General features: G+C 44.9%; 1 protein-coding gene and 1 gene segment (V, D, J or C); both read right to left on the reverse strand.

Moving 5' to 3' along the window:
• Positions 1 to 384: 384 nt before the first annotated feature.
• On the reverse strand, positions 385 to 5,205 carry LOC101019015. The segment is given in 2 exon segments: positions 385 to 2,194; positions 2,328 to 5,205. Coding segments are annotated over 2 exon segments (552 nt in total).
• Positions 5,206 to 9,955: 4,750 nt separating this feature from the next.
• Positions 9,956 to 19,981, reverse strand: part of LOC101006392 — a 10,577-nt gene continuing 551 nt past the window's right edge. The window contains 4 exon segments of the mRNA XM_031664958.1: positions 9,956 to 13,765; positions 13,890 to 13,913; positions 13,916 to 14,183; positions 14,272 to 14,332. Coding sequence (XP_031520818.1) covers positions 13,422 to 13,765; positions 13,890 to 13,913; positions 13,916 to 14,183; positions 14,272 to 14,332 — 697 coding nt within the window. The 3' untranslated portion in view covers positions 9,956 to 13,421.

Below are 19,981 nucleotides of genomic sequence, written 5' to 3' on the forward strand. Positions count from 1 at the left end.
AGTCATATACAAATGTATGCTTGTATTCTGCACAGCCCAATTTAAAAATGAATCACACAAAAATACGAAAAGACAGGAACACACCTATCTGTGTAAGATATGGAGAATGTGAGAAGTGCTCAGTGACTGAAATAGGCAACATTGAAATTTGGCAACAAAATAACCTCAAGTGACCAGTGGGCTGGAAAACAAATGAGGATCAATATCAAAGACAGCTGTAGACAAACAAAAACTTTCTAAAAATATCTTAAGGAGCTGTTGAAATTCTGAGAACCATGAGCTGTTATACATTTCATAACTTGGGAAATTGGGCATCTGCCAGTCTCACAATCGAGCATTTCCTTTGTTTTTGACTTTCCATATATTGGCCAATAGGTGAATTTATTTTTTTGCCCAGCAAGCAGACTGCTACCCTCTTTGTGAGTTGGGTTCTGGGAGACCTGGCACTCCCCCTTTGGCAGCCTCACAGAGGGGAGTTGGGCACAGCACAGACACACGGGGTTCCCTGCACGTGGGGTTTGCAGTCCCTGTAAAGCCCAGCTATGGACCTTAGTCCTGAAGTCAAGGGATCCCAACTACAGAAATCGTGCCTCTAGGTGTCCGCTTTACCTGTAAGTGCTAAAGAGGGATACAGTTGGAGAAAAATGAAATGTTTGCTCAATATTATTCTGTAATATTTTACAAGAAAATAAATTGAGGAGTTCATGCATTTTCATCCAAGGCAAAGTCGTGATAATAACTGAATTCCTTCCTTATCTAGCCTGAGAAGACTCAGACACTGCTCTATGCCCACAAATACTTACTAGAGACTTATTTATAGTCTCTTTTCGATAATTCTACTGGTAGATTATCTTCAGGTCTAACGGCACAGTTTGGTGCATCTCCTAACATTTTCCTTCAGTAGTCTATTTAGGTATTTTAGAAATTTTTATCATTATTTCTTTGCCCTCCAGAGAACACGTACTTGGTGTCCAGTGGAATCTCAGCCAAGGTGATGTTTTCAGTACGACTTACAAACTTGTAGAATCCCAGATCTATATACTATATAACACTATATATTATGAAAAATAAAATAAAAAGGAATAAATTCAATATTATAAATAAAACACTTCTTGAATTAAAGGACTCAGGAAAATTATTTCAAGTCAAATGAGTTGGACAACAATGAAAACACTCAGAGTCTAAAAATCAGATTTCCTGAGGGAATCAAGGTGAACTGGCAGCAGTGGTGAAGGCATACTTCTGTCTATCAGGACATCACCAATGGCAAATGGAAATAAAATAAAGGATATACATGGCTTAAAGTAGGCAAATAAATGAAGTCTTGTTGTTGTCATGATTGTGTTTATCAAGTAAGGACCGTAAAAGTTGCAAAGACCTTTACTTCAAACAGGAAGAGAGGTTCAATATTTTGTTGCAGAAAACTTCCATGGTGACAGGGATAGAAGAGCTTCGAAAGAAAGATGTTCCTGGGTATGTAGCCTCAGACCTTCCAGATGCCCCAACATATGCAGGAGAAGAAGCATGTTTCCCTCCCTTGACAACCTCATGGGTGTGGGCAGCACCACAGCCTCCAAGACCTATAGAAGATGCATGTCTGCCCTGAAGGCTGAGGCTGAGACACCCACTCCTTGCTTGAAGAAGTGAGCTGGTTCCAAGGGCTCCTAGAGTGCAGTGGGCCATGATTGTTTTCACCACCTACATTTGCAGTCACTGTGTTTCAGGAATGATATCTGTGGTCTCTTTCTACCCAAAGGACAGCCGATGTCCAAATCTACCTCTTTCCCATGAAAAGTGAGGAGCAAAGAGAGACAAAAAGTAAGGGGCTCTTGGAGCTGCAAAGAGAAAGAAGGACGAGGTTTGTGAACAGGAAGGAGGCGACCGTGCCACGCTGTGGCTAAGCTGCTGGCACAGAGATACACGGCCGAGTCCCGCTGCTCTGTTCGCTGGATCTTCAGAGTGGAGACGGATCCCTCAGGCCTGTCTGCAGAGAAGCGATCATTGGGCAGCCCTGATTTGTCTTGTTGAGCTTCGTAATTGAAGTAAGTCAGAAGCTCTGGGCCCTGCCCCAGGGCCTGTTGGTACCAGTAAAGGTAATCATGACCCGAAATTGGATCACACCTGAGAGCTACATCCTGTCCCCTCTTTGTGACTTTGTACCTCGGGGACTGGGAGACTCCAGCACCTGTGTGATCTGTGGAAACAGAATTTGGCAACAGAAAAAGGAAAACATTTGTAGTCATCTCTCACACACACACACACACACACACACACACACGCCTACATACAGAAAAAAAATGAAACTACTTGCTGTTCTGAGGACTCACCTGTCCCTAGGAAACCCAGGACCACCCAGCAGAGGAGCCTGGTGCCCATGGCAGGGTCAGGCCAGGACGGGGGCGTTACCAGATCAGTGTCACTGTGAGCAGGAGCAGAGGATGACGGACGTCCTTGTCCCCACAGGGCAGTTCCCACAGTGACATCACTTCCTCTCTCATTCCCTAGGACGTCAGGGTCACAATATTTATATTAGAACACACTTGGGTGATGCTTTAAATATTTATAACCTCCGTTTTAACAACATCAATGCATGGCGCATCGCCTTGGGCTCCAGAGCTGTCTGTACCCGGAGGCCTCACGCTGCATCTCTGAGTTCATCTTCTCATCCTACAGCCGCTCCTCTGTCTGCTGGGCATGTCCTGTAGGATGCACCAACAGTGCCCCCAACATAGGGTACAAAGGGGTAAGCTCATTGTCTTTCCTGCAAGTCAGGGTACCCTGTGCCATCGCATTCATGCCCCAGCCTCCTCCATTCGCCCAGTCACACGTGCCCAATGGAACTGTCCCATCACATGGATTTCCTCACGAATTGCCCTCATGCCTTTCTTTTGGGATCATTTCACACCCTTCTTAACTGTAACTCAGAACAGATACCCATAGAAAACCATCTTAGGCATAGAGTGACTTACTAACGCTCATCCATTCCATGCCCTAGACTGGGTAACTGAGAACTTCCATATGAAAAACACCAGGACCTAAAGTTCTAGCATCTAAGATTTGTTTTATCACTGTCCAATTGAAGACACTGATGAAAGAAAAGTACTCAGTTTACTGTTTAGGTCCAATTTATACAAATAAAATGAACATTCTTTACTCTGAAATAATATGTTCTCCTGTGAGTAAATTAAAAGATCACATAAATCATTAATTAAACCTACCAGACTAGACTGGGCCAAGAGAAGATAGAGCTTTTTTCTGGAAAGTCTGTTTCTGGGGTTAGTCAATGTGGTTCAGGAAGGAGGCTGGTATGCAAAGTGTTTTTCCTTGTTGGAAGATGCTGGGATGTGTGATATCCTGGGTACTCAGCTGATCTGGGAGGAAGGGTGGTCAGGCGTGTAATATGAGGGACCCAAAGTTGTCAGTAGAATTGTCCTGGGAAGTTGTCTTTCAACAATTTGAGACATGTTTTGGGCTCTTTGGCCCTCTCTGCTGTGTCCTGTTTGGGGGCCAGGTCTCTACATGGAGAGAATGTATCTCTACCACACAGTATTCTTTCCGTCTTCACAGAAATGCAGGGCAATTTCTGCAGATCTGAGGATTTCACTTTGGGTTTGCCATCAAATCATTGAGCTGATCAGCTACAAATTCATGAAGCACATTTCTCATACTGCAGAGTCCAAAGGGAGACCAGAGCACTTGCTTTGGTTATAAAAGAACTGGGTCCAGGAAGGTAGCAAGACATGAGATTCCCTCCCACTGTCTCCACAGGTCACTGCACTCTCTCCAGGAGTTTGATGTCCATGCAACTCCATCAGGATGGAAGCTCAGGAAGGAGACAGAAACAGGAGGCAGAGCCCTGCCTCTGGGCGGAGTGAGATTTCAGGCACAGAATTAGAAGAAAAGGTAGTAGCCAGTGTCTGGAACATCTACATACAAATTATGTCCACATTCACCAGGGCAGCACAGGTGTCCCCAGGAGAGGAGTTCACGGACCATGGCAGGCTGAGACAGTTGTGTGATCAGATGCCTTAATCTGGGAGAATCCATCCTGTGCTGGATTGTGTTAAGTCAACTTTGCAAAGGTAAGAGTCTGACTTTCCCAGAATGCCATTTCTCTTGTCACTCTTGGTTAGAGATGGTCAAGAATACATTTTATAAAATTTAAAAGACAGATATAAAACCGTCACTATAACAATTGGCAGGGCATCGTGGTCAGACAGTGAGAGTCAGTGATCAGCAGACACAGAGGCATCCAACAGACCTAGGAAGTCCTGTTCCTTCTGCAACCTGTGTCCAGTTCATCTTCCCAAATGCTGGCCAATAGCAGCCAGGCTGCCCACAGTGTTTGGCGGTGCAACTGCAGGCATGGCCACCATACAGAGGGAACATCTTCCCCAGAAGCAGATTTCCTTGGACTTTTCCTGTGCTCCCGGCTCAAGGTTCCATTGCATGGCCTCACATGCTCCGATCCTCTCATGTCCCTGCCACTCCAGCCTGCCCTGCCCAGACCTCCAGAAGCCCTGGTTACTGACTGGCTCCTTCACCTTCTGACTTCTCTCCTCAAGACCTTGTCTTCCTCAGCTCCTCCCACATGTGCATAAAGTGTAATTCTGATCTTAAATCTGTTACACTCTCAAACTTATACTGTCCCTATTTTATTGATGCAAACCTAATGGAGATTTTCTTACCGGATGTGGTTTCAAGGAACAACCTTTAAGGATGGAATTCTAGAAGTGGCTCTCTGATCTGTCTAGATTTGTTGTGGGGAAAGACCCTGAAGGAGAGCACAGAGACCTGGAGGAGGTCAGGTGCTGCAGCCACAAAAGGAAGCCTTGAGCCAGGTGTGGATGCCAGGATAGTGATTCCCCATCAATTTCCAAGACCGACCTAAGCCCAGCAATCAAAGGGGTGGGCTTTCTTGCACTTAATGCTAGATCTCTGCCAGGTTACAGTAGATGTAGTGTGTTCCTACTATTGGATCATCCACTCACTCATCACTCACTCAGCCTGTTCTCTGTGAAATGGGTCTCCCCACATGCCAGGCACCATTGTTGGTAAATGCAGCAGGCACAGCCTTAGCTCTCACGGGCTTAAAAATTGAGTGGAGAGGCCAGGAGCGGTGGCTCATGCCTGTAATTCCAGCACTTTGAGAGACCGAGGCAGGCGGATCATGGTGTCAGGAGATCAAGACCATCCTGGCCAAGATGGTGAAACCCTGTCTCTACTGAAAATACAAACAAGAATTAGCTGGGCGTGGTGGCGCATGCCTGTAATCCCAGCTACTCGGGAGGCTGAGGCAGGAGAATTGCTTGAATCAGAGAGTCAGAGGTTGCAGTGAGCAGAGATCACACCACTGCACTCCAGCCTGGCGAAAGAGAAACATTCTGTCTCAAAAAAAAAAAAAAAATTAGGGGAAGCACAAAAATAATCAGACAAGTATCTGAGAAAGCCCAGCTGTGCCAAAGGTTACTAACAGACATGATTCTATGAGAGCTTAGGAGAGGAAAGTTGATCTCAGCTGGGAGGGGAGGGAGTGCTTCCCGCAGGAGGGCTGATCATGCTGAGATCTGAAGCACAGGTAGGAACTGGCCACTAGACAAAGGAAGGCTCCAGCCCAGGGCAGAGGAAACGGTCGTTGAAGTCTCTGTGATGGGAAGGAAGGAGTCACAGAAGAGGGGTTCCCCTCATGGCTGCAGTAGAGAGGGGCGGGGAGGTGGGGGATGGAGGATGACTGCAGAGATGGGAAAGGTGGGCCACAGGAGGGTGGGGGCTGGAGGAAACCCTAGAGAGAGAAAGCAACACGCTCACCAGGGAGGGACGAGAGTCTAGATGGATCTGAAATACAAATCCAGTTTCATCCTGGGGGCCTCAGACTCAGGATGATGAGTAGAAAAGTAGGAGTTAGGGAAGCCCTGGCCCAACCTCAAAAGCAGAGCTTGGAGGACAGACCAGAGAGAGCAACAAAGGAGACATCTGAGGACCTGGGATCAGCCCAGGCCTGGCTGAGACTGCCTGCAGAGGCACCTGGCACAAAAGCTATACTCATACTGTCTGGGCCACTTGGGGTTCCAAGGTTCCCATTGCAGAAATCTCTGCCCATTTCCCCATCCCCTGGAGTCCTGGGTAGGGATGAGGGTGAGCCCCCAGCCTTTAAGGTGCAGAGAGGAGATGGTCTTGTCACCCTGTGGAGTAACTGCTGGCATAGAAGTACACAGATGTCTGGGAGGGAGCAGCCGACTCCAGCCTGAGTGGGAAATCCTCTGTGTTTAATGTAAAGACATTGTAGCCATTGGAGACTTCTCCCTTGTAAGTAGTACCAGCAGCAACTGAGTAATAAATCAGCCTCAGCCTGGGTTCCACACACAAGAGACACATGTAGTCATGGTTCATATCCTGGCACACTGCAGTGTCATGCTCTGTCCTGTCTTCAGGAGCTGGAATTTTGGGGTCTGAGGACACACACCAGCATTCACTGGACCTGCAGAGAAGAACAAAGCTGATGCTGTAGCCCTGAATGGAAAGGGGCTGGGCCATGAAATTCATGCAAGGGGCCCTGCCCAGGACCCCCAGCCCACAGGAGAGAAAAAGGCTGCACAGCACACAGGAGCCCAATGCTTATGGCAGGTGCTGCAGGACAGAGGGGTCTTCTAGGTCTGTGCTGCTGTTGAAAGTGGGTACCAGGACTCAAGGGAATCATTCTGAGACTCCTATTCTCTCTGCTCAGCCCCAGAGCCTTCCTGTCAGGAGAGGCTACGCCCATTTCCCAGATGGTCAAATTCAAGATAAATGCACCAGTGGTAGCTGAGAATGAGAAGGACACATTTGTCAGAATTGAAACAAGTCTCCAAGATTTTCATGACCTTTTGTGAACAGTTTGTAATTCAATGTCAATTTTATTTCCTCAATACTATAATTAATAGCCTGGTGTTAGTTATCTACATAGTGCTGTAGTCTAGAGTCTTAGGGAAACTCCTCATGTCTTTCTGGTGTTTTTGATTCCTGTGTCCCAAATACACCTTCAAGTATCCTTTTCCAATTTGCTTAATTGACCATAATCCTGATTAAAATCCTTTGTCTATATGGGTTTTCTCTGTTAGCAAGTTTCCAAATCCCAGGGGCAGGCTCATCAACATTGGAGGAGTCGTTTTGCTCTGTTTCTTGTCAACTCACTGACAGATGGGACTCCTGAGAAACACAGCTGAGCACCTTCAGCCACACCCAGGGCTGTTGCTTTCCATGCCTGGGGTGAGACCACAGCAGACAGAACCACCTCACACTGCTGACTCCCCTCTCTGTGTGGATGATGATAACCACACAGCGCTGCCCACGATCTGTGGGTACAAAGGTGGCCTGATGCATGAGGGATTGGGGAGAGAGGGCGGGCTTTGGGGTGAGGACGAATGTTCTGTTTTCATGTGAGATTCCATGTTTCATAGGGAATATCCCTTTGTGCAGGATTCCTGCCATTAGTTTAGTAATAAATAACATTTAGTAATAAAAAGGAGTTCTAATAACCTATCTTGTGATTCCTCCAGGGTTTCACAAGCTTTCCCCAGGTATTTCTCCTTGTCTATTTTCTGAGCTCCTCATCTTCTCCTGGACCCAGCCACACCCTTCCCCCAGGTCCCTGTGTCTACTGAACCAAGCAGCAGGGTTTGATTCCTTCTGGCTCCCCTCATTTCCATGGCTGCTTAATTACAGGTGGGGTGGGTTTAGGATGGCACAGGGCGAAACAACATAAAGGGCATTTTTCTTCTTAGGGTTCTGATTCACAGTCAGAACTATATGCTTCTTGGTAGAGACTCATGGTACTCAGGGCATGTGGATCAACACTCCACCATCCTCCCCTCTCAGCTTGCCAACAAGTTACAGACTCTTAGAGTAGTAAAGGCCTTAGATATAATCTTATTTCTGTTTCCAGGTGTGCTTTGTAATGTGGAGTTGTTATTAATATTTAACACAGCTATTTGTCCTTCATTTCCAAAGAAATTACTCCCTCAGGTGTGCATCTGTGCTGAGACCTGAAAATCCATTAGGAGAAGGTGGAGGGTTGTATCATAGCTTCACAGCTTACGTGTCCTTTGTCTGCGACATCCTGCGGCCACTCTGCCATGTTCCCAACTGTCACTCCCCACTGCCTATGCTTCCTTCTCTGCTGATTCACAGAAAATAAGATCCTCCTAATTTTAGAATGCAGGAACATTTACCAATTTCCGCCCCATGAGAGTCTCTCTTTGAACTCTGAGATATTTATTAAACAAACTCTGATTCCATTGGCCGTGCCATTTTTTGCTTCGCCAGCAGCCTTTATAAGGTAAAGAAGTTGTACAGATGTTTACTTAACCTTGAAAATAAATTATCCCACCTTCCAACTACTTAAAAAGGAAAAATGACTAAACTCTGATGGGATTGTAGTTAATATTGTTTTCCTCTACATTTCACATATAGGAAGTGACCACTTAGTTGGTTCTCCTCCCTCGCTCATTTTAACAATAGCTCCTCACAGAGCTCCCTGGCCTAGTTTATCCACGTCAGAGTCTCTGCTACTTCTTGTGATAGGAATAATTTTCTCAAAGCTTGGATCTTCTGGTTCCAGGCCACTGATTACTTGCCCACTCTAGTACCTGCCCACTGCCAATACCATGATGCTTGTATCTGCAGTGCTGTAGGGTACACAGACTCTCTAAACCCTGGTGTCCAATCTGAAGACAAGCCCAGATGGTTCTAGACTTCCCCTCCCTCAAACTCCAGTGACACATCTATCAATTCCACTTGGAAACAAGCTGTCTGTCCTTCATCTGGCTCCACCATTTATTAGCTCTGAGACCATGGGCAAGGCTATTCATTAACGTTCCCGGACCCTGACCTCATTTAGACTCGTCCATAAAACAAGACTAACATTCCTCTCAATGCTTTATGTGGATGAACTGAGATACTGTGTAGCCTCTGGTAGGTTTGACAAATGTCTATCCTTTTATTCCTCCCTATCTCCTCATGCAGGAGAAACCAGTGGAGCTCTCACACCTGCTAGGACTGTGAGTGATGGAAAAACTGGAATCATCAACTGATTGCTGGGGAGAGTAGAACCTGGAAGAGTAAAGATGCCATTCAGTCACTTTAGAAAAGATCTGTCAGAATTTAGGAATCAGGCGACAGAGCACCAATGTACCTGTCTACCCTCATTATGCAATATGAAGCAGCTAATAGGAGCAAGTTAGGTCTATATGGACCAACCTGGAACAATAAAGATCAAGGTATATTAACGGAAAAGAGTATGCATGTGGCAGGTAGAGTGTACAGGTGAACCCATTCTCTGTAGGTGTACTTGGATAGAAAGGTATGCATGAACACAGAAGAGAGGGTGAAAAGAAGCAAACCAGCGCGTTAATATTTATTACCAATGGAAGGTGGGATGGGATTCAAAAGCATTACTGACATTTTCATTATATATATTATTTAATTTGGTTATTAAAAAAACTTAACCACATGCAAGCTTTAAGTTTACACTTTTCACCAGGTGTCAGAATTTGTAGTGTCTAAATGGGCAAAGTACAGAAAGCTTCTGTCTATGGAACCCCCTATAAAGGCTCAATTATTTTTAATAAACTGAGGATAAAGTGTGCTCTGTAAAAGCGCACAAGCTCCTGGTGAACACAGCCAGTCTCTGACTGCTGAGGAGGGTGAGCATCGGGGTCGATACATTTGATGGTGAGGTCGGTTTGTGCTAATTATGAACTAATAAGACTTCTACCTCTGAAAGCCTGATCACCACGGGGAAATGGGGGATCTCACTCCGTGTTCTAGAACAGGTTTGAATAGCCCCCTGATTGGAAAAGGAAGAGAAATGAGCACCCTCCAGTGCCTGCATTTCCAAACTCAGTGAGAGCTCGTATCCAGTTACACATTGTTCAAGCTTTAGAAATGCTCTTTGTTTCTGATTCAAGTACCAGTACTATTACGATGTTGATTGTAATGATATTCCAGCATTTATCAACAGCACACAGCTTTCTCAAATACAGCTTTAGCGAGTGGGTGGAAGAAAATGCTGTCCTTAGGGAATGCGTTCTAACTTTGGTCTTTTTAAGGTTCAATTATTACAAATAGCTAGTCTCTTTTTGGTCTTTATTGCCTAAAGAGGTAAAACTGCATTCGTCTTTAAAACATAGATGTAAATCATTCTGGCAAAATTGGGGCTTCGGTCTATCTGTGGGCCATCCTCAGTGATTGTATATTTGATTATTTCCACCCAGAATGGCTCTCACAATTCTTCAGGGACTAACACATAGCCCTGCTCTGTAAATGGAGCCTCTGTCTCACAACCAGCCTTTCCTATCTGGCAAAGGAGGGGAACAAGAAAAGGTCTCTGCTCAGCGCCCAGTACAAAATCAGGTGTGGGCTGGAGGAAGCTGGTGACCATGAACTATCTGTCTCTGGCATTGCCCACCAATTCATGGAAATGGACACCCATAATATAGCTCAGTGTATCAGGCACGTGGCCTCAAAGCCACCCACAGAAATATTTGTGCCTTGGGAAAACTCTCCCTAAGAGAATGGGGAAGCCATTTGTGTTCTTCTCCATCACCTTTTAATGCCAGTGTTTGACATTATGTTTCTGATCACTCTCTCAGAGTGCTTAGGTGCCCTGTGTCTGTGAGACTCCCAAATCCAGGACTCCTGTGAGGAAAGGAGATTGAAGGAGTAGACTAGGCAGGAGGGCGATGGGCAGATAGGAAATTCAGTCGTGTAGAAAGGCTTGGGATCCAGTGACTCATCCATGACAGGGATTTCTCATGTGTTTCCAGGACTCATTTGATCCTAGGAGATGAAGAGACAGAGGTGCCCTTTTAATGTTTCGAGACATCTAAGTGGGAACTCAGAGGGCCTTTCAATATCTGTGCTTTATTCTTTCAAGATTGGTCAGTGGCACCTGGAACCGTTGTTGGTACTGACAATAAAATGAGGAACAAAACATCCACAATCTGTAAAATGATGCATTTTACAGTCTATAATGCAAGAGAAGTGTCAATTAAATAGCCACACAAAGGGAAAATGACTATGGTGCTAAATCTATGAATATTACTGCATATTATAAGCTGTGAGCATTTACAATAAGGAGGTGCAGCCTAGGAAAACTGTTGAAAGAGTGTCTCCCTAGAGATGGTGGTAGTTAAACTGAGATTTGGAGAAAGAACAAAAAAGAAGAGACTTGTGTTGACACAGAGAATACAGCACGGAGTGGAAAGGCCTTTGGTGGGAGGAGCATGACGCATGAGGAATGGCCTGAACTGAGGCAGCTGTGGTTGAAGTGGAGGTGAGGGTGCAGAGGAAGGGAGAGGACAGCTGGGAGCAGACATCACGTGGAGGAGGCTGAGGACTGACATGAGCATGGTGTGGGGACGATGGAGTTGTGAAGGCCGACAGGGAAAAGAACATAGACGTGTATTGTCAGTGCTGTCTGCCAATATACAATTTCAAAGGAACTTTCCTTTCTGAGAGCAACTGAGGAAGAGGATTCTGAGGCCAGAGCTGTAGGAGGGGCCTGGAAGAGAGGCTGCATCTGCTCATGTCACAGTGATGTGCGTTGCCTCACCCAGGTGGGACTGGCCTGGGTGAGAAGCTCAGTACAGAGCAGGGTTTCCTGTGCACAGTGTTGCTCCGAAATCTGAGGGCCCCAGCCTCAGCAGTGCTGGAGAGATGCCCATGGGACAATGTCTTCCACTGCCTGGATCATGGTCTCATGAAGACAAGGCCTCCTGTATCTTCCACTGAGCTCTGTGTGCAGAGGAAGGTGGCTGTGGGGTGACTGCTGGTGCAAGAGGGCACAGAGGTCTGAGAGAGGCTTCTGACACCAAGGTCATATGTTTGGCTTTGAGAGAAAGGCACAGACCCTCTCTATAGTGCGTGCTGGGATGGATCAGCTGTACACCAATTTTGGAGCCTATTAACATCTACACATGTAGTCATGGATGACAGTCTCAGGCATCTCCGTGCCACTTCATGTCTTGCCTTTGTTCTCTGTTATCTTGATAATCTGGTTGTCCTAGCTTCTGTGAAGTCTATGATAGAAAGAAGTTGAGTGCCCAAGGAAGCACCCCAATAATGTAAACTTGAGGTAAAGGCTTAGACTAGGATATGGTGAGCCAAGGAAAAGGCTTTAGGGGACTCACCTGCCCCCAGGAAACAAAAGGCCACACCACTAAGGAGTCTGTAGCCATGGTAGGGCCAGGGAAAAAGGGGCAGATTGTGGGGAGTTTTTAAAATTTGTGTGTTGGGGACATAATACCTGGATGTCAGTAGAGTCACTGGTGATGCCACTGCCCCTGCCAGCCAGTGACTCTGCCCTCTGCCTGCTATTCCTCCCTTGACCTGCTGCAACCTTCAACCTACAGTCCAGCCATAAACCTTCGCCCATGTGGTCTCTGCTCCTGGCTGTCTTTCTTCTAACAGACAACAGCCTGACAAGGTTCGTGATCATTTGCCCTCTACCTACCTCCACCATCAGCTCCGGGTGTCCACTTTAGGGCTCTTTTTGACAGGCTATTTCTTCTTCACCGAACATATATGCTTCCCTCCCATTCCTTGGTTTCAATCTTATTTCTTACATGAGATATATTTCAGGTACATTTATACTTAGTGGTGAAAATCCAAACTCAAATTTTAGTAGAATAAATTGAAAAAAATATGCTTAGACATTTATATGAGAAAGCAGTTTTTGTCTACACACAAACAAAATTATTGTTAGTTTTTGTTGTATTAAATTAAACTCTTGTGCATCAAAAAACACCATAAAAATGAAAATGAAAGCTAAAGACTGGGAAAAGACACAGGGAATGTATATAAATGATATAAAAAAAAATGTGAAATTTAACATTCCTCAAAGTTGCTAATGAGGAGGCCATAGTAATGACCCCTAAGGATGTCTGAGCCTCTACTGCGGCCCTGCTGGTCACTAGAGGGCAGTATGAAGGCTCTGACTTACTGACCAGGACGCAGAAGGTGAGGATGGAGCAGGGGAGTAGGTGGAAAATGTATGGACTAGTTTGTTTCCTACTTCTGGTCCTTACAAGCCAGGAGACACTGGGGAAAATGACTCAATGTCCCTGAGCCTCCCATCTGTAAAGAAAGAATAAGAACGTTTAACTTGCCAGATTGTTGGAAAGCTTTAAGCTACATAACAAATAAAAAGAATCAAGCACACATCTGGGGCTCAGCAGTCACTCTTGTACTGAGTTTTCCTAGGAACTGACAAGTTGCAAGAAGATGGAGCAGAGAAATGGGCACACTGAGGGCACAGGAAACCTGGGCTCTGTTGGTTGGGAGAGATCTGCACTCAGTAGGACAGAAGACATGCCTTCCATACAACTAAAAGCTTCCCTTGAAGGAGTGAAACCTGGGTGGGGCCTACAGCTCTCAAGTCAAAGCTACGACAGGAAGTTTATATACAGAATGTCAGTGACTCTGCTGGGCTGTGCCAAGCTGCTGGCACAGAGATACAGGGCCGAGTCCCCCATCTCCGAGGCATTCACATTCAGCTCAGAGCTATAGTTAGGGAACTGGTGACCTGAGAATCGATCAGGGAAGTTGCCTCTTCCTCTCTCTTCCTTCTCATAATACTGAAAGATAAACTGGGGCCCCTGACCCAGGGCCTGTTGGTACCAGGACACAGTGTTGTGCCCAGAGATAGGAGAGCATCTCAGTGTCACTTGCTGTCCTCTCTTTCTGATCAGGTGTGTGGGACTTTGGGTGACTCCAGCGTCCACTGAGCCTGTGGGAAAAGCAGATGGAGGATGAGCACAGGAGACAGTCTGGAGACCCTCCCCAAGGTAAAGTGGTGGACACAGGGGTGGGAAAGCTGAGAATGGGGTTGCTGTCCAGTGCACAGGACTCACCTGCTCCCAGGAGACAAAGCAGCGCCCAGCAGAGGAGCCCGGGGCCCATGGCACAGTGGGGCAGGCAGCACTGCACCTGACGCAGGGCTTGGTTCTCCTGGGGAGGAGCCAAGTGAGTTCTGGGCCTTGATTTTCCTGATGGGAGGGGTATCCTGTGATGTCACTGTCCGGTGTCCTCCCCAGGCAGGCTTCCTTAGGTCTAGTGCTCCACGGACCCTGGACTCTACCTGTCCTGCAGAGCTGGAGGGATGGGTGAAGGCAGAAGCTTCTGCGATGATACAGTTGATCCTCTGCCTACACCTCCCCACTCACAGGCTGCCTCATCACCCTCTCACCCTCCTCCCACCTAGTGCTGCGGTGCTCCATGCTGGAGCTCACACACCTGCCCATCAGTGGAGAGTTTGGAGCCTGTGATTAAACCCTCACATTCCAGCTCTTCCTTGCTGTCCTCACATCATATTTCTGATGCTAGATTCACACCAATGCTTCTTATCACATTTTCCTCTCCCAGGCAACATTCTCAGCCTCTTTCTTGAGTGTCGAGTGGTGCAGAGTCCCCAAGATTTAGTCCACCTGATCAGATTCAAAGCAGACCTGGGTTGTCTGTATATTATCAAGACTACAGGTTCCCCAGAAATAATTCTAGGGCTTTATCAGCTCACACTACAGACCTAGGCAGCTTGGGACTCAGCACCCTCAACGCCATCCTATATGTAGTGCTCTGGACAGTTTATGTTATTACCTCCAGATCCACCCTGCCTTCAGAAGCTGACCCCACTGTATCGTGTTAACTGGCTCCTCTTTTCTCTAACTCCAGAGTGAGTTTGGCTTATGGGAGACAGGACAGCAGAGGGAGGTAGGGTCACCATCTGTGCTGCTTTGCAAAATCTATTCCCTTGGCTCCTTTCTAGCTGGGTTAAATTTCCTGGTGGCTGAAGTTAGTCACACAGTAGCCTGAAATCTCAGCCACTTAGATATTTCTTTCAGTAGATATCTTAGCTAATGGCTTATAATTATTTTATTCCATAAAGTCCTAGAACAGGACACAATTTTGCCAAAGTTTTTGCTACTTACAACAAGGATAACATTTACTTCAATTTCTGACACCTTGTTTCTCATTTCCCTCTGAGCCTTCACCAGAATTATCCTCAATGCTCTGGTTCAGCAATCAAGTCTTTTGCTAGTCTGCTTCTCTGCATTCTTCCAACCTCTATCCATTGCCCATTTGTCATTAACCAAAGCTGCTTCTACATTTTCAGGTACTTGTTATAGCAACAGCGTCACTCTCAGCACCATGTTTTCTTTCCATCTCTTTCCTACTGCTGTAGAGAAATACCACAGACTGGGAAATTTCTAAAGGCAAGAGATTTATTTGGCTTATAGATCTGGAGACTGGGAAGTCCAAGATCAAAGGGCCATAACTGATGAGGGCCTCCTGCTATTATCTAAGCCAGAAGGAAGGGGAAGCAAACACCCAAGACAGAGAAAACGGCTGAATTCATCCTTATTATCAGAAAACCATTCCCAAGACAACTAATTCACTCCCACAATAAGGGCACTGATCTCTTTCTGAGGGCAGATCCCTCATGATCTAGTCATAACTGTTCCACCTCCCAATACCATTACATTGACAAATTTCAACATGAGCTTTCTTGGGGACATGGAAGCATAGCACACACATCTACACTGAGAGTCAGTATTTCTACTCTTAAGACTATACCTCAAAGAAACAAAATGCATTTGTCCACAAGAAAGAATTCCACAAGAATGTTCACAACAACTTTATTCCTAATAGTTGAAGACGGGAGTAACGTGGATCTCCATCAACAGGAGCGTGGATCAACAAGCTGTGGTGTATTTATACAATGGAATATTAGTCATACGAAAAAATGACCTACTGATACAACAATATGAATACACTTCAGAAATAGTAATTTTGGAGAAAAATAACTCAATAAAATGTTATACAATTCCATTTATATGGAGTTCAGGAACAGACCAAGCTAGTCAATTGTGATAAAAATAAGAAAAGCTTTGGGCAGACGTGGTGGCTCATGCCTGTAATCCCAGAACTTTGGGAGGCCAAGGTGGGCAGGTCACAAGGTCAGGAGATCGAGACCATCCTGGCTAACATGTTGAGACCCTGTCTCTACTAAGACTACAAAAAAATCAGCTGGACGTGGTGGCAGGTGCCTGTAGTCCCAGCTACTCTGGAATTTGAGACAGGAGAATGGCGTGAACCCTGGAGGCGGAGCTTGCAGTGAGCTGAGATTAAGCCACTGCACTTCAGCCTTCATGACAGAGCGAGACTCTGTCTCAAAATAATTAAGAAAGTTTTTATCTCTGGGATAGAAATTGTTTAGAAAGGAGCATGAGGACACTTTACTGCATGACAGAAATTTTTTTTATAATCATTTCAGTTACCATTGCACTGGCATATGCATTTGTCAAAATGTACCAGGAAGTCCTTGTATTAATATTTATGTTTTACTCTCTGTTAATTATACCTTAAATAAAATTATTACTAAAAAGTAAACAGCTAAATGGCATAAAATATGGGAGTCATTTACAAATGTAGGCTTGTATTCTGTACAACCCAATTTAAAAATGAATCACACAAAAATAAGAAAAACAGGAACACACATCTGTGAAAGTTATGGAGAATGTGAGAAGCACTTGGAGACTGAAGTGGCAACAGTGAAATTTGGCATCAAAATAAGCTCAACTGATGTGTGGGCTGAAAAACAACTGAGGATCAATATCAAGTAAAGCTGTAGACAAGCAAAAGCTTTTCACAATATCTTTATATGTTGTTGAAACCATTCTGAGAACCATGAGCTGCTACAAATTTCATAACTTGGGAAACTGGGCATTCATCAGTCTCACAATTGAGAATTTCCTTTCATTTTGGCTTTCAATAGAATGGCCAGTTGGTGGACTGATTTTTTTGCCAAGCAAGAAGTCTTCTCCCCTCTTTGTGAGAGGGGTCCGAGGAGACCTGGCACTCCCCCTTTGGCAGCCTCACAAAGGGGAGTTGGGCACAGCATAGACACATGGGATTCCCTGCACGTGGGGCTTGTACTCCCTGTAAAGCCCAGCTATGGAACACCCAGTCCTGCAGTTAACGGATCCCAACTAAAGAAACCTTGCCTCTAGGTGTCCGCTTTACCTGTAAGTGCCAAAGAGGGATACAGGCTGGAGAAAAATAAAATGTTTGCTCAATATTATTCCGTAATATTTTACAGGAGAATCAGTTGAGGAGTTCAGGGATTTTCATTCAAGCCAAAGTCATGATATTAGCTGAATTCTTCCTTAATCTACCCTGAGAGGACTCAGACACTGCTCTATGCCCACAAATACTTAGTAGAGACTCATTTATAGTCTCTTCGCGATAATTCTACTAGTCGATTATCTTCAGGACTAATTGGCACAGTTTGGTGCATCTACTAACATTTTCCTTCAGTAGTTTGTTTACTTAGGTGTTGTAGAAATTGTTCTCAATATTTTTTTGACCTCCAGAGAACACCTGCTTGGTGTCCAATGGAATCTGAGCCAAGGTGATGTTATCAGTACGACTAATAAACTTGTAGAATTCCAGATCACTCAAGCAGGTTAAAGCTGTTGCCTGGCGAGACCTCCAGGGAAGATGAGGTGCAGCAGAGATGCACTGAGCTCAGGGCACAGCCCACCCCTCACTTTTCCCTTTTGCTCTGAGGCAGTTGCTCCTCTGCACCTGCCTGGACACCAAGGCTGCCCAGCCAACATTCTTCAACTGTAGAGCTCATTAAAGATGAGAGGGACGTCCCACCGCTTGCATAACTGTAGGTAGCCTAGCAATAACTGAAAACTGCTGCAACATCTGCATAATATTGGATCCAAGCCCTAATTCATCTTAACACTTTCCCTCCTATGCTGCTCTCCCAGACTCCCCAGAGCCCTTTAGATCCCAGTGGACCACACTGCCATCTTGTGGCCAGTAAGTGAAATGTCATCACTGTTTCTTCTGCAATGGCCCAAGGAATGCTGGAAAGTGTCTGCAGAGTGAGCCGCCAGAATATTCTAGAAGTGCCATCCTGCAGGTTTTATGAGCAGTTTCCCTAAACCCTCATCCCAACACTAGTTCTAACCCTGATTATTGCATTGAGTTACCAATCTTAATATCCCACCCTCATTCTGAATAACTCTTTATCACATAGCTCCAGTTATAGCCTATCTTTTTCTCCCTTAAAACTACCATCTAAAGAAAGAGGAACAGAATGAGAGGAATGAAAGAAACATAATATTTGGTTTAAAATAGGAAGAAAACACAGACATTGCAGTATAAAGAGATTATTCAATCTGAATCACTAAACAAATGTCCTTCAAAAATGGCAGTGTTACCCCAAAAGTATAGATCAGCAAAAGATGAAGTCAAATGTGTAATAATAAAAAGTAAAATTGAAATATACAAAATGAGTCCTCTTATAAGGCAGTAAGCCATAGTGGAGGGAGCAGTACCTAATGCAGTAAATAAGGATGGATATTATTAAGACCAGCAAAGGGCCTGCTACAGGAAATGATCACATTATACAATGCACATCCACTGATCTGAGCACCAAAGAGAGAAAAGATGATTCTGGAAGAGGCAGAGGGCAGCGATAGCTGAGAACACACTGGTGCAAAATAGTATGATAAGGAAGTAAATCAGCCAGGGGACTGTGGAGTACATGACTTTTCTTTCTCCTGTCTCCTGTGACAGCTGAACTGAACCATTTTCCTCTCTCAGAATTTGCTCCTGCACCTTGAGTTAGATGCCCCTGGTATTTGCTCCACCTCAGCTTCTCATGGACGAACTCCCTCTCCCTCCTTGTTGAGCACGGTCTGAAAGAGAAGTCATCTCTCCCTCCCCTTCAATCCCACAGTACTGGGGACTGGCACAGACTTCTCAGTTGGCATTGACTTCTCTCATCGCATGCTCACATGCCTCCTAACTGTGCCTTTTCATTTCCACTAGACTGAAAGTAGGATATGGGCAATGAAACTTAACACTTTTATCATAGGATGCACAAGTGACTGCTTTCAAAATTATTGCTGTTTCTTTCACTGCCTTGGATTATATCTGAACAGGAAAAAAGGCACAATGTCTTTCTTTTTTTTATTTTCTGAAGTTTTATCATTTTTACAAAACAAAACAAAATGAAACAAAAAGCAGGTATCAAAATCAGCAAAGAGTTTATAGAATTTCTGCACCAGTTTGCACATAAGTCAGTGATTACAAAACTGGTGTCCAATGTAAATACTAATCACAAGCTGACTTCCCTCTTGGTCAGGTGGTTTGTTTTGGAACTACTGGATATTTATAACATTTTATAAGCACCGGTCATTTTTTGAGAACTGATTTGGTTTGTCCAACAAAGTAAACAGTTGTTTGCTGTGTGGCAGTTTCTTTTTTAAAAAAAACACTGAGCTAAAACACAGAATGTGTATTTGTTCGGATCTGAACCAAGTCTTCTGAGATCCTAATTACCCTGAAGAACACTGAAGACATTTATAGGGCATATTAAATAGTATCTTAAATGCTAGTTGTATACCTCATCATGTCTAAGGCAGCTATTATATTTCTAAAGAAAGTAGCATTTCATTCAGAGGCTGCCCAGAGTTTGAATTACACCATAGTTTTTCTTTCTTTCTGCAAATTCACTTTTTCTGATTTGCAGTTTTTTCCCAAACAGAGCCATATTATTGGAACAAAAGTTTGATGTTCAGGCCCAACAAGCTCTGATATTTTATGGATACACTTGTATAGAGCAAGACTTCTTGCTCTGAACCCTGGGTGACCACAAATAAATTGAGAGGCCGTGATTATTGGATGCTGAGAGAAAGTAGCACACTTAAACCCACAGTACAGTTAATCAGGAGGCAAGCAAAAACAAAGCTAGAACTCGGTAGCGGTATGCACCCACCACTTATTCCAAAAACATATTTGGCTTAAATAAGGGAAATATGGTCCAGTTTTGCAATGTTAATAGCTGCCAGTCTCTCATATTTCTTATAAATATCATTTCCCGACTAGCAGTGAGCTAGGAAACTGGCCTCAAATTCTGACCAAATCT

The sequence above is a fragment of the Papio anubis genome, chromosome 4, assembly GCF_008728515.1.
Source record: "Papio anubis isolate 15944 chromosome 4, Panubis1.0, whole genome shotgun sequence".
NCBI lineage: Eukaryota > Metazoa > Chordata > Mammalia > Primates > Cercopithecidae > Papio > Papio anubis.